General features: G+C 37.7%; 1 protein-coding gene across 16 annotated transcripts in view; it reads right to left on the reverse strand.

Annotated features, from left to right (window-relative positions):
* The window catches only part of OtopLa (Otopetrin-like a), a 491,407-nt gene that overhangs the window by 204,431 nt on the left and 270,563 nt on the right, over positions 1 to 16,413 (reverse strand). For all 16 annotated transcript variants that reach the window (XM_067124085.1, XM_067124087.1, XM_067124076.1 and 13 more), the window contains exon 3: positions 12,856 to 12,968. In XM_067124085.1, the coding sequence (XP_066980186.1) occupies positions 12,856 to 12,968 (113 nt within the window). The remainder of the gene's footprint in view (positions 1 to 12,855; positions 12,969 to 16,413) is intronic.

Here is a 16,413-nt window from a genome sequence, read left to right on the forward strand (position 1 = left end):
TCAAAGACCTCTCCCTTTCGCCCGTCTGGAAAAGGACCCTCTACGGAAGGCTGGTTCGTCTAGGCTGTTTTTTTTTGTTTTTGTATTTATTATGTGTTTGTTTCTATTCAAATTTCGTCCGGCGGTTTGCCAAGATCCCTTTTAACTTGCTTCTGGTTGCCTGCCAGCACCCTTCAAGTTTTGTTTGATTGTTTATTCATATCGTTTAGTTTTTATTTTTTTTTTTTTTTTTTTTTTGGGGTGAGGACTGATTTCCAGCGTACTCTAAAATCTGGCTTAGTTCCTTATAAAAAACTATCTAGTTTTGTTTCGTCATTTGCCTACTTATTTTCAGGTTCAGATAAGTTTACTGTCAAGTTTTGTTTGATTGTTTATTCATATCGTTTAGGTTTTTTTTTTTTTTTTTTGGGGGGGGAGGACTGATTTCCAGCGTACTCTAAAATTTGGCTTAGTTCCTTATAAAAAACTATTTGGTTTTGTTTCGTCACTTGCCTACTTATTTTCAGGTTCAGATAAGTTTACCGACAATTTAATTACGGTTTTTCCTGAAGCAAATGTCATTAGACTCTCCACTTTCTTGCTTCCAAATTCGTGTACTTTCGTAAGCGACTAAGGTTACGAGTCTTCAATTGCCCTCTCCGATCAATGACTCTTCCAACACTCCTAGAAAAACAAACGAAAGAGAAACACGACCATAAATAATCCCTTGTTCATAAGAATGCACCTCCAAAATGGGAAAACGTAATTTCATATTCTCTCAAGCCTGCTGGCCCTCGTGCCTCACCTCACCGAATCCATTCCCTAAAAAAGAAAACAGAATCTTAAGTGAACCAACAGGACCGTAAAGAGAGAGAGAGAGAGAGAGAGAGAGAGAGAGAGAGAGAGAGAGAGATTCACATTCTAGACCTAAAAATCTCTCTGTCTCTCGTAACCCAAACTTGAGCACGAACTAATCAATTAGCTTACGATTACCTTGGCTGAAGAACGATGACTTAATACATCATAAGCAACGATAACCTCATCATGAAATAGTTACATCATTAATGACCGACTGACGTGGATTACGGTGTTCGAAGTGACTTCAGTCCTTTACGTTCGGCACAGCTGAAGTGAGCAGCTGAGCCGCCACTGTTACAGCTGGGTCGCCTGGGGATCCTCATCTAATTGCCTTATACGCGGAATGGTGCGATCATATAGTTGAGCCTTCAAATTACTCTGTTCAATGGCCTTGCAGTCCCAGAATTGAGTTCCTTCCGCTCTAGCACCTTGTCCTTTTAACCTTATTTGTTTTTATATTACTCTTGTCAGGTCTGCATTTAATGTCATCGTTACTGTTACTGTAAATCTTCATTTACTGTTATTGTTTCTTTTCTATTCTTTTGCCTCAGCTGGTTTAAAAAGCTTATCATTTCGAAGGTTTTCTGAATAGTTACTTTTTCCTGAACTGAATACAGAGTTTAGGCCAAATGCCAAGGACTGGGACCAGTGAGGTCATTTAGCGCTGAAACGGAAATTGACAGTAAAAAGGTCTGAAATGTGCAACAGGAGGAAAACCTCAAAGCAGCTGCACTATGAATCAATTAGGAGCGGGAGGAAAGTAAGATGGAACAAAGAGAATATGAAAGGAGGTAATGTAAAAGAAACGAAAGGGGCCGAAGGGTTGCAAAGAACCTTAAGTAATGCCTACAGTGAACCGCATGAGGAGCACTGATGGCACTATCCCCCTACGAGAACGACAATGAAGTAAATATTAATTCTGGCTCTCATTTGAATACTGATTTTAGATCCTTGCAGATTCTTCTTTTTTTTTTCTAGAAATATGTCTAACACAGTGCTGCTCACTTTAAGGTCAGGTCAATCAAACTACAGTATATGTTTACTCCCGCGGCATGATCTGTATAAGGGCGGTTACGGTTTTTTTTTTTTTATTGTACATTGGTTTCCGATTCACACCGAGAGTCGCTAAGGAACTGAGAAGGTGCCTCACATAAAACCTGCCGTCGCAGGAAATTCGGAAAATATTATAACGGATATGAAGTTCGGGTATGAAGTTGGAGTTTTGAGATCCGATTAGCGAAGGCAAGATGTATGATTAACTCAAAAAGAAAATAGTTTAGGCAAAGTCTCTCAACTTCAGGGGCTCTATTTGCTTGAAATTACTTTGGAAAAATCGGTAAAGACTGTTTTCTATAAATCTTTTGGTCCTAAATATCAGAGCTGAACACGGCCTCTGTTTTACAAGTTGAATTTAACTGAACTTTCCACTTATATTAGCCACTGAGGGAAAGATTTCAATTCAGAAAAATGCCCAACGTGAAAGTTACGGTAAGGGCATTTTTATAATATATAAATAAAATACCAAAATAAAAAATCGTCACGAATATCTTCAATTCAACATTATGAGTGAAAATACGAAGGTTCAAAGTATTCCGAAGCCTTATTTTTAGACGAGAATCATTTTATAACAAAAGTCGGGAACAAAGAAGTCGAATGAACACGAAAATCGTAAACCTATAAAAGAGAGATTTAACAATAGAATGAAAACTGAGAAAAGGGGGGGGAGGGGAGACAGGACGAGGGACAAACAAACTCTCTCACCCACAAACAGTATATAGGCGCGGCAAAGCACCAGCAGCATTCATAGTAGGGGAAAAAATCACTTCTCTTACTCTTCCTCTTCTTTCCTCTTCTCTCCTCTCCACTCCTCTCCCCCTTTTTCGAAGCTCGACCGACATTAAAGCTACTTGGTCCACCCAGATACCTCTAGTACACCTCTCTCTCTCTCTCTCTCTCTCTCTCTCTCTCTCTCTCTCTCTCTCTCTCTCTCTCTCTCTCATTAAAACAATGGGGTATGCACTTAGCTAGATGGGTACTAGGCCTCTTCTCCAAACAAGGTCTTTTACAAATATTCTCAGTAGGAATAAAGAAACCATATAGTCTATGAAAATGCAACGAATATGCATACATGAAATGAGTTCAACAAAGATATGATATGGCTCTAATATTACGAAAGAAAAACGGAAACAGATCACTCAGGAACATATGACAGAAAATCAATACGAGGAACATTAGAAAGTGAGACGCAAATGTTCATCAAAAATAAGTTAAAAAGTTACAGTCGTCCCTGGCCTCTGTAGGCTCATAGGGCAGGCGCTGATCTACTGTTTCTTAGGCCGACAACCAGGTGGGGGACAGGTCCCAATGCCTAAGAACACAAAAAGGCCGGACTTTTGGTTTACATTGCTCGTATCATTCCCGAGAAGCAGAATTGAGACAGGTCCAAGAAAAGAAGCGAGTCGTTTCTCTAGACAGCAGATCTTTGTGATTAAGATTAAACATTTTTACAAAATTCAGGAAAAATCCCAAAGAAACACAAAAATCAGAGCCTCGATAAATATGAGCTCCCTGTCATCAGTGAAGGCATAACCCGTTGTAGTGAAGAGGCTAAGTTCAAATTCTTGCTATAGCCATGACTAAAGCAACATTACAGAAAACAAACGCAGTACTGTAAATAGTATCATCAGTGGAACAATCCTCATTGTACTTGATAAGGATTTGGTTGGAGTGGTACGAGATCATTACGTCTTGAGTTTGCACCATTTGGGCCCTGTCTTTTGTCACTTCTATATATTGTCATGCTTTTGAGTCAGTGACTGACGGTGGCTACGGCTGCTGACAAAGCCAAAGGAGCCCAGTTTAATTCCTAATCTTTCCGTTAGGTTCGCAGTAGTTTTGTTTTAAGTGTGACTGATTTCCAGACAAGCTTTTACTTGATTTCAATGTGCTGCTTGTGATGATGTAAAATAATCAACCAATAATATATATATATATATATATATATATATATATATATATATATATATATATATATATATATGTACAGCTGAATCACGAAGATATGGAACGTGATGAATGTGTATAAATGAAGGCAAATGCCACGAAGGAAAGAGTGAAACAACTGAGTGGTTGCTAGGCCTTTCGACTACAATATACAGTATTCATACACACACACATATATATATATGTATATATACATATATATATATATATATATATATATATATATATATATATATATATATATATATATATATATATATATATATATATATATTTATATGTAAAACATTGGTGGAACAATGCTTGGAAACAGAAGTGCTGACGCTCTTAAGTCTTGCTGCCGAGTTGTAATACTAGAGAGTTATTCCTAAAGAATGGTCGCCCCGGGAGGTAAATTAACACTAAAGAATTTCTCGTGAAATTAGCCGTTTGGAATTGACGTGGCCGCAAAAATGTTTCAGAATGGGCACCTAATTTCATGGTTTTCTTTCTTCTGAGATAATTTCATCTAAAACCTGGGAACATCATCCCCAGTTTTCGGAAGCAAGATGTCTCGAAATTGCCTCTGAACAGACAAGACGCGAGGCCTCAGAGTTTTGTTATATTAAGGAAGAGTTCAATTCTGAGTTTTTTATACATCTTAGTAAAGTGGCTGTTTGCCCTCTCCGTAAAATTACACATACATAAATACTTATACACAATATATATATATATACATATATGTAAATATACTGTATCTATAAAGATTGAAAAATATGAAACTGGATTTTTCAATCTTTATTATATATATATATATATATATATATATATATATATATATATATATATATATATATATATATATATATATATATATATATATATATATATATATAACATTTGATTGTAAATAATATCAGCCTGACCAAGACCGGGGAAAATATTGTGCATTAGGAGCGTCTTCAGTTCAAACTTTAACATCCGTTGGAGAAAGGAATAGGTAGCATTTGCATTTATAGGAGAAATTTCCATATTCAACTTTAAGAATAGGTGATCCTAAAGTCCTTTTTTCCTTTCTACCTGTCTCTCGTGGCGAATGTTTTTAACAGAGCATAGATAAGGCATGACTATAGGCCTGTTTTGACCCAGCGCCGGTCAGGGAACTACAGAGAGAAACTAGCCGCCGTCTCGGGCAGACGTCTGGAAGGTGGCCCTGTCCCCTTTCTTTTTCTATTATCCTATTAGTGAAGTGAAGAAGCAATGCGAAGACCCCTCGCGGTGTTGGATATACAATTCGTCCTAAGGTAAAGTCGCTTTTTGTTCAAAATATTCTTTTATCTTTTTCTGTATTTCGCATTTCTTTTGTTTCCTCCTTCATCCCCACTTACTGTATATGTGTTTACGAAGTCTAGATTAAGCCTCATTATTATATTGTTAGCTTCAACCCCGTTATTCCAGTAAAATACCAGATTTATGCAAAAAGGTTAAATCTCGATGCTTTTGTATGCCTCGCGTCGAATGTTTCGTTGCGTTTAAAATCAAATTCATCTCAAATATTCTTGTTAAGGTTAATTACCCTTAATTGACCTTTGGCTAATTAACGACTGTCTTTGAGGTTAACTTTTGGCTTCAAGTGGCAGGTTACGTGTAATCTTGGTTTGCAGGGCCGTAAAAATTACGTAAATTGAATAATACATGATCAACCAAGAACACGTAATAATATATATATATATATATATATATATATATATATATATATATATATATATATATATATATATATATATATATATATATATTTATATTATATATTGTGTATTGGAACAATATATATATGTATGTATGTATATATATATATATATATATATATATATATATATATATATAAATATATATATATATATATATATATCACATATTACCACAGATGAAAAATGACCGGTTTCGACTTTATTTTCAAGCCATTGATCAGTCCTTCGTCAATGGCTTGAACATAAAGTCGAAACCGGTCATTACCTACACCCGCCTCCTATTTTTCACCTGTGGTAGAGTGTGATAAATGAATCACGTACAAAAGTTATTATAATCATATATATATATATATATATATATATATATATATATATATTATATATATAATGCATATGTATAGTTGTATCTATTTATGTATGTGTAATTGTGTAATTTTAGCCGCAGAAGGAAAACAGCCACTTTATTAAGATGCATAAAAAAACTCAGTATTGAACTCATGTCTTTCCAAACAGCTAATTTCACAAGGAATCGTTTAGTGTCAATGAACTCGGGGTGCAGCCATTCTCAGGGGTAATTGCAACTTTGCAGCAAGACTGAAGAAGCGTTGCATCCTGTTTCCAAGCACTTTTCCACCTACGCTACTACATCTATCTATCTATCTATCTACCTCTATACTTATCTATCTGACACACACACACACACACACACATATATAATTATAAATATATATGTGTATTTGTGTGTGTGTGATAGTACTTGGTCTTACATAATACATTTTCATAAATACTCCATTACTTTCGAATTCGCTTTACCAAGGGAATACCTTTAAACCAAAAGTTATTCCTTTCATCTTAACTGGGATTCGAACCTATGCATCTCTCTGGTTGGAGTCAACGACACTTCCCGCACTAACGCCTTTATTACACATCCTCAAATGCAACACATCGAAATCAAATAAAAGCTGAACTAGAAATCAACTGCAATAAAAAAACGAGTAAAAAATGCCCCGAAGTTTCTTCGGCCCAATCGAGTTTTCTGTACAGTAATGCTGTATGGTACAGTAATGCTGTATGAAACTTTCAGCCTCGGCCCATGAAACTCTCAGCCGCGGCCCATGAAACTTTCAACCAAGGCCCAGTGGTGGCATGTCTTGTTGGCACCTATATCGGTGCCAGATGCACGATCATGGCTAACTTTAACCTCAAATATAAAAAAAAAAAACAACTGAGACTAGCGGGCTGGAATTTGGTAAGTTTGATTGATTAGAGAGTGGATGATCAACATACCAATTTGCAGCCCTCTAGCCTCAGTAGCCTTCAAGATCTGAAGGTGCGGACAGAAAAAGGGCGGGCGGACAGACAAAGTTATCTCAATAGTTTTCTTTTACAGAAAACTATAACATAACTAAAGACACCCTAACGGAAAGATTAGGAATCAGACTGAGCATCTTTTAGCTTTCTCAACAACTGCAGCCAACGTAGGCAACTGACTCAACAACGTGAAAAATTACAGCATATACAAGTGACAAAAGACAGAGCCTAAATGGTTTCAAACTCAAGAAGCAATGATCGCGTACCACTCCAACCAAACACTTATCAAGTATAATGCGGGTGAATGTGACATAATATTTTAACCCTTTTAAAACTGAGCCTAAGAGTAACAAACCTTGGAGGGGTACATAAATCCGTAAAGGTTGCGAAACTCAAAAGGAATGAAGGGAAAACCATAAAATCTATGAAGCAAATGAAACCTTGCGTTCTACTTAGTTCTGTTGAGACTCGCCGACGTGAATGATTATCTTTTTCGAATAGTAACATAAAGGTTACATCTCTCACTTCCTGATGAGCACCATATTCTTTGGAAGCTGCAGTTTCAAGTCAATGGCCCCTTTGGTGGGCTTGTTCCATACGAATAGGGTTCATCTTCTGCATAATAATATAATAATAATAATAATAATAATAATAATAATAATAATAATAATAATAATAACCTTTTCCAGCAAGAGCAACGACCCGTCTGAAACACCTCTTTCTAGAGCTAAATCATGAGCTGCTGCTGACTGTGCGAATCCGTACAACTTCTCTGTGATTTTGAACAACTATTATATTAACCCTCCCATCAGTTATTACACTATTTTGACTAGTGTTCTCTGGTCATTTTTTGAGGTTCGGAAATTCCACACGTTATGCCTTAGAAACATCTTGGCCTCCTATTTCCATTCAAAGACGTCTAAGCCCTCCGCCATGTTCGTTCAACTTTCCAGCCATTCCAGTTGCGAGAATCGCTTTGGGTTACGCCTCAGAGATCTTTAATAATACTTCATCAATCAAAGACTTGGATACGACGAGACTGAACTTCTATTCTCTTCACCGAATATTTTGAGAAATATATAAATATAGAATTTTATGCTTAAGTGTAGCATTCTACACAAAAGAGAGAAAATTTACGGAGACTAAACTCAGGTTTAGTGTATCATTTGCATAACTAGATATCGGCGAATCAAATTTATTATTATATCTCTTCAATATCGGCTTTTATTTGTAGCAACAGGAGGAGGCAGATAGGAACTTTCTTTACTGAGAGAGAGAGAGAGAGAGAGAGAGAGAGAGAGAGAGAGAGACCTAAATAAAAACTCACTGGTTATATTAGTTGCAATATTCAGTTGATGTTCGTAAATGAAGCTCATTCAAACATACGCAATTTACACTTAATGAATTCAATGACTATCTTCATTACTTGAGGCACAAAATAATTATTTTGATTATATATATATATACAATAATTTCTAACATTTTATCGTTATGCATCCGATGAATTTAGGTAAATAGTAAGTGATTTTTATAACAATTAACTTATCTCTCATTTCTCAAAGTATTTAAATTGTTTGACTTGCTGCCGAATTTACACAGCGAAACAAAATAAATCCTTGTTCTTGTTAAAAGATTTCTTATTATGCATCATTCTATGAAATATCTATGTTTTCTAAAACCATTTAGCATGACTACCTTGACATTCAAGGAATGGAAAGCATAAATCTCTCGAAGGACGGAATCGTAACTTTAAATCTGACCCGACGTGTGATGACAAGCACTTCATATGCGTACGTGTATGAGTGACTGTTTGTTTATGTATGCACAGATTACATTTTAATCTATAAATACCACAACCAATTTCAGAATACGTGGCCATAAACGCATAACCGACAGAAAGTCTTTCATTTTCCCCAAAATACAATGTCAGTATACATAACCAAAAAAAAAAAAAACACAATTTCAGAACAGAAGACCATCAATATATAACCACCGGAAAGTCTTATATTTCAGCCAAAATACCGAGTGACGCGGCCTCTCAGCAGGAATCCCACCGTAATTCTTTTCCGTCCCTAAATCCCTCTCCACCTGGATTCCGACGGGAATGTATGTGGAAAAGTCACAAGAACTGCCACCTCAATGCGGCTCTCCTGGATGAAGGAGTTGATAATGACCGGCTTCCCTCACCCAAGACTCCACTCCAGCCCAAAACAGGAAGGGCGCGGGTGTCGGGAAGGAAACAACGAGGTACATGATGGCCACGGCTCGGGGCGAAAATTTAAAACTGCTCTTTTCGACGCTGATTTCCCCTGGAACGCCTTGCTTGCCAGTTCAATTTCCCTCCCCGTGACATGAACTGGTGGGTGAATGTACGAGAGCAACAGGATCAGGAAGTTTATATCTAAAATATTCGCTATGGGCTGCAACATGGCATGCCATTTGCACGCTACCACCCGAGCACTCTCAGCATCTGCAATATCCATTTGCAAATGGCGACTCGATGAGAAGCGCTAAGAGAGAGAGAGAGAGAGAGAGAGAGAGAGAGAGAGAGAGAGAGAGAGAGAGAGAGAGAGACCTCCATGGGGAAATGCTATGTTGCAAATCAATACCAACCCATCACAAGTGGTCAGAATTCCCAACGACTCAAGGGCGAAAGCAAACACAGTTCTCGTCAGGACAGAGACTTGGAACAAAAGTCAACAACACAGCAGAATATCGCCGGCCACGGTAACTACGAATGCTTGAATGACCACACCGTCAAATGTTATTACTCCTCCACACTGAAAGACGGGTCCTCTGTGCGACTCACCTTGCATTCGGAGACACCAAAATGCGCGAACCAGATCAATGAGAAGCACCCATTGCCAGACCACTTCCGTCGGACGTAATATCCGGCCAAGAAACTCCCACCGAAACGTGGTCCCAGGACACAAAGTGTTGCATTACAAGCGACTTGATGTCACAGACGCATTCCCTGGAGTGCCATTAAGCCTCCACTCAAAGTTGGAACCGAGGTGGTCGGCCGTCTCTCGAAAAACTGAAGAGTGTACTTGAGCAGCGGCATCGTGCACATGAGAGTAAACAAAATAGTATACAGAACTGAGGTCTAAGGTCATTCAGCGATGAAACAGTAACTGACAGTAAAATGGCTTGAAAGGTGTAACACGAGGTCAACCCCGCAGTTGCACTATGAACCAAATGTTAGGAGAGGGTGGACAGTAAGATGAAGAAAGAGAATATGAACGGAGGTACAGTAAAAGCAATGAAAGGGGTTGCAGCAGCTAGGTGGCGAAGGGAAGCTACAAAGAACCTTAAGTAATGCCTACAGTACACCGCATGAGGTGCACTGACGGCGCTACTCCCCAACGGGGCATGCGTGGAAATAAATCACCAGAATAATGTGACATTGTTTAGGAGTAGCGGAAATAACTTAAATGATCATTTGGACCGTTATTTTTCACTCCATTTAACATGCTAATTATACATCTCCATCGCAGACTAGGCACCCACACTGTACACTTACAATGAACATTAATGGCTTTGTATTTTTTCCGCAATTCTGTTTCATTTTTCTGTAAAAGAAATGAACGACAGATTTTACCTCTGTACAAGATAATTAACAATTGTTCTATAAAACATACAGTTATATGGAATTCACTAGCATCCAATTGTATATATACATACATATTTATGTATGTATGTATGTGTATATATATATATATATATATATATATATATATATATATATATATATATATATATTGTCTATACATTTACCTAGACATAGACATAAAAAAAACCAGCATCGTACAAAATGCGTATTGAGAGAGAGAGAAATGAGAGAGAGAGAGAGAGAGAGAGAGAGAGAGCGTGCAATGTTCTTAAGCACAGTACATTACACAAGCGCGGCTGTATTTACAATGACTCTTCCATAATTCATAATATACTGTCTTATAAAAGCAACAAACGACAAGAAAAAGCGGCTACTTTATTTGCCAGACCGTGCAGACTCTCTCTCTCTCTCTCTCTCTCTCTCTCTCTCTCTCTCTCTCTCTCTCTCTCTCTCTCTAATGAGCCGTTAGCATACGTGAATTTTTTTATGACATCTCCAAGTTGAGTTAACTCCTATCTCGACTGGAGACATACGAACCAAGGCATCCTCCATTCTGCATACTTTATATGCAGGCCAGTGGTAAGAGAAAATGGCTCTAGTCGAGCTGGGCCCAAGGATATTACATATACTGTATATATGTATATGCATATATATATAATATATAATTTATATATATATATATATATATATATATATATAAAGAATATATAATATAGTTTATATAGATAGATATATATAAACTATCACTTACACAATTCTTCTATGCATTAATACAATCAATTACAGGACCTAATTTAAATGAGGTCCTGTTATTAAATTTATAATATACTGTATATATATATATAATATATATATATAAATATACATACATACATTTGTGCGTATATATACTGTATATATATGTATATATATATATATATATATATATATATATATACTGTATATATATATACATAGTTGATGCCAGAATGGTAGAGCCTTCCCGTTTCCAACAATTCTTTTGGGGATGAAGTCTGCCCATTCCACACCATTCCTCAAGGGGTGCAGCTGGTAACCCAATCCCTAAAGACTTACTGTGAATTCTTGTATGTAAAGATATATCATTTTATACGGTAGTAAATGCACAGAAAAGTTAACGACCAAACTGATCTCAGAATAAAGGACGCAAAAAGAGATTCCATATTGTAAAAATGGAAGTCTGAGTCAATACAGTACTGTGAAAATCTGCTGAATATGGGAGATGAAGAAAAAGGTCGAGCTGGATGATGCAAGACCGGAAGGAGTTAAGTATAAATTTGTAAATGGCGCCGTCGAAGTGATTGTTGAGGATGTAAAGAGGGAAATTCATACTATACAGTTCGTCTTCGTTCGAATTATAATGAACAAAGTTACAGCCATGAAACAATTGAGGTGCTAAGTACTTTTGTCTTATTACCAAGACGTGGTCACAGCAACTGAAGATATACAGAGACAAGGGTGTATGTACATGGTGGGTATAAGTCCTAAGCACAAAAAGGTTGGGAGGTCACAAAACGGTCAACAGATTAACATCGAAATCTACCTATTGGCAATCCTCTTTATTCTGTCTTTCAAATCCTTCTGGAACATATGTTTTATTACAGGGTCAAAACAAAATGATCCTTGGCTTAAATTTAGGTTCTTCTCCCAGGTCAACTGAATCATAACAGATTCCAACAGTTGACCTGGGAGAAGAACCTTAATTTAAGCCAAGGATTGTTTTCTTTTGACCCTGTAATAAAATATATGCTCGAGAAGGATTTGAAAGACAGAATAAAGAGGATTGCCAATAGGTAGATTTCGATGTTAATCCATTGACCGTTCTATGACTCAAATAGGGGCTACACTTACAGATAATTTATTTTTAGAAGTAACCCAGTCAGTCGTTTTTAACGGGACTATTAACTTAGCCACTTTTATTCACTGTTGTGCTGAAAATTTCGTTTAATGTTTTATTTAAAATTTCGATACTCTAAGCTAATGTACTTGGTTTTAGAGTTCGGAAAAGAATAAACAAAACACCTTAATACTATGATTTTTCAAATAAAGTAGTAATTTAGAGAAAAAAATGCACACACACACATGCACCTTTCGCGTGTTCACAAAATTAAATAAAAATTTGCCCGTGCATGAGTACAAGCCGTTGAAATCATGCCTAAAAGTGAAATATGACCCTACCATTAGCATAGGTGAAAACACGCCTGTTAATGAAACGGTCCAATTATGATTAGCATATTCATAGTAATAATGTTACTCAGTCCTTCATCTGCATGCTGTCCTTGACCAACTTGAACTCTTCCATACTAGACACAAAACAATCCGGATTGTTTTTCGAATACTTACTTGGCATTCTTGGGGTAAAACTCGAGCCCGCGCCGAGACTCGAGCGTTCCAGTGTAGTAGCTCTCGACGCGATGTGTCGGAGAGGTGTGAGATCCGTAGCCATCGGCGTTCAGCTGCGGAAGGAAACAAACTGGATTAGGCTCAACTCGATACACAATGCTTCATTACGTTCAGACTTTCTTACAACGCCCACAAACCGTTAAAGCTTCAGACTTTCTTATAACGCCCACAAACTTTCTTATAACGCCTACAAACTGTGAACAAATCAGACTTTCTTACAACGCCCACAAATTGTTAACAGTTCAGACATTCTTATAACGCCCACAAACTGTTAACGGTTCAGACTTTCTTATAACGCCCACAAACTGTTAACGGTTCAGACTTTCTTGTAACGGCCACAAACTGTTAACACTCCAGACTTTCTTATAACGCCCACAAACTGTTAACATTTCAGACTTTCTTATAACGCCATCTTCGATACGAGAATGTGCACTCTTGAGAATCAAAATATCATTGACAGTGATTGCCTTTACCCTAATCATGCAACACTAAAATCCATCTCTCAAAAGTAGCAAATTTCTCAAGCCATATAAAAATTTACAGCCGAGGAAAAAAGTGATCGATCACACAGTGTTTCATAGTTTCTTTCGACAAAGAGAATTCCATCATCTTAAAACAGTCAACGAATAGGTGATAAATTACTTGAGGACATATTATGATATCCAAAAGAATCTGTGATGACGCCAGATGCTAAAATATAACGGTGTCGAATTGAACGACGCAGAACGCCTATTCAGATACATCTTTTGCTTCATTTGTCTTATCTATTCTTTCGCTGTAAATAATAGTCCATCTTTGGAGATGTATAAATTAACACCACTCATCCTGACATTCATGCAGGCAATACTACATGTAGTAGTAGTAGTAGTAGCAGTAGTAGTACCTGAAATAAAATAATCTTCCTTATACTATTTTCAACCCAATAAGCATCCCACATGAAATGGAAGGATGAAGCAGGTGATTCCCTATGCAAATCAAGATTATAATACCCCCCATGAGTAAAATGGGCGTTTTCACTACAAAGAACATACGTTTACTTCTACTTGAGAGTAAAGAATCACCCGACTTTACTAAAAAGAATCGAACTGATTATACAATATCGACCGCTTGCTGGCTGAGACGCTAAGTTTCGTGAATGTTTAATGGCCATTTATCACCGAATTTATAGAAAATTACAAAATGGAAATAAAGAATGGGGCATCTAAGAGGAATATTTTCAAAAATACAATGAAATTCTACTTAAATACAGTAATTATGTATTTCATAATGGCAGAGAGAGAGAGAGAGAGAGAGAGAGAGAGAGAGAGAGAGAGAGAGAGAGAGAGAGAGAGAGAGAGAATCTAATAGAATACCAGAGATGCTAAATTTTTAAACGAAGGGACTGCAATAATTCAAAAGACGATACGACCGACTCTCTTAAAATTCCACCAAGAAGGAAAAACGCAATGTCCCAATATATTTGTATGAGATCAATCCTTCCTCCTGGGGGTCACCGACGACGTTTCCTCATAATCACATACAACAGAATATTACTGTTAGTGAATTCACTGATGTGAAACAATAAAATAAATATAACCATAACCATTAGTAATTAATTCACATATAAAACATTTAATGCCGGTGAATAGAGTATTTCAAACATTTAGCAGTTTAACCACACCATTGAGCTAATTTATTTGGTTTTAACAGGCCTCAGGGATTTATCTTTATTAACAATAAAGTTTAGATTACATTTTATTAGTTAAATTAGTTTTAAAAATGAACTCCAACTGAAACGATGGAGATCTAACACAATTTCTGTAACTGGTTTGTTTCCATAACTTGACACTGGTTGTCTATTCGGGCGAAACACGTTGAACTGGTAGATTATTCTACATTCCATATTATTATTATTATTTGGTAGATGAAACCTATTAACATGGAACAAGCACACCAAAGGGGCCACTGACTTGAAATTCAAGCTTCCAAAGAATGTTGGTTTCAACCTCCCACCGCAGCAGACCCCACACTGCGGCAGTAACAGATCATGATACACAGCCAGTGATTTTTTTCATGGACCTGGGGGAGGCGCGAACTCGCGACATCTGAGCGGCATTCCAGGATACTAGCGGCCATACCAGCGGACCAGCTACAGGATTGGCTTAGGTTGGGCCTGGTGGGCCAGTATTTTCAAGCAGCGCTCTAACTGTCGCCATACTAATGGGCAAAATAGGTCAGTCAAGCGATTACAACAGCACGCACTGGCTTCAAAGCGACTGTTGGGAGAGCATTAATATTCTGGACGTGGTACGGCAGTCTGGCCTCAGTAATCCATCAGGTGCCAAGGAGGAGGAGGGGGAGGGGGATTGGAAATTATATTCGCAATATCTCAGATACAAAAAAGTTCGAAAAGGAGATATGACCGTTCTTTGAAAATATCATTCCAAGTGACATGACAATGATATTATCAGAAGCCTTCTCAGGAAAATATGGCTGGAGAAAATACTACGTAGGTCAAGAATGGAGGAATTTTTAAAAGATTCTCTTTTTTGATACTTAATATCTCTTTAATAAGTGTCGTCAGAGGGCAAATATTTTCTTAGAGTTAAAATGAAACGATGGCCACAACATTTGTGTGTGTGTGTGTGCGTGTGTGTGTGTGTATTCTTACGGTTCCCAAAATGAAAGCAACATATTCAGCGTATGCCCCTTTAATACAGCAGAGGCTCACTATTCCCTACAAAGCTCAGTTGAATCTTGCTAAGACAAACAAGCAACGGATTAAGTACGATCTTACCTCTACTTACTGCAATAAAGACTTCTGAAATGCGGTAGTGGACTGATATGGTATTACATCTTACATCTTACATAAACTGAAGCAACATGGAGGCATAAACGCGTATACTCTGAAACAAGGATATTCCCCAGTGCCACACCGTATAAGACCTCGACATTCGAGAACCAATCGGGATCTCCCATTCAACCTGAAGAATCGATTCCTCTCTTCGCCGACAGGGAAACGACTAAAATCAATTGGCTAAACATTATGCTAATCACGACCATCAGTCATGGCTGAATTTTCGTCAGACGCGAAATCCACAGGAAGTGAAAAGATTCCAGTATAAAACGAAGCACTTTTACATTCCCTCTCTGTCGATCATCTATCTATCAATCTATCTTGGACGAATTTCCACTGAGGGGATCAACCGACACTGAACTTACATTTCGGCGTCTTCCTCCAACTCGGGAATTTACATAGGAGCGGGAGAGAGACACTGGAAGAGAGCCAAGCCAACCTTTCCCTTCCTGGGAAGAGGCGATGGTGGAGAGCCTCACACTCATTCCTACCAGGCTTCCAGCAGCAGCAGCAGCATCCTTCCCTCAATTGTTGGTTCCATCCCGGTGTTGGCACAACACAGGTTTCCCCTAGAGTGCCATGACCAAACATGGCCCCCGGGCAGCAGGACCTACAGAGGCATTTGACATGACCTATTTGAGTTGACCTACCCACTCCCAGAC

This window comes from Macrobrachium rosenbergii, chromosome 22 (assembly GCF_040412425.1).
Source record: "Macrobrachium rosenbergii isolate ZJJX-2024 chromosome 22, ASM4041242v1, whole genome shotgun sequence".
Classification (NCBI taxonomy): domain Eukaryota; kingdom Metazoa; phylum Arthropoda; class Malacostraca; order Decapoda; family Palaemonidae; genus Macrobrachium; species Macrobrachium rosenbergii.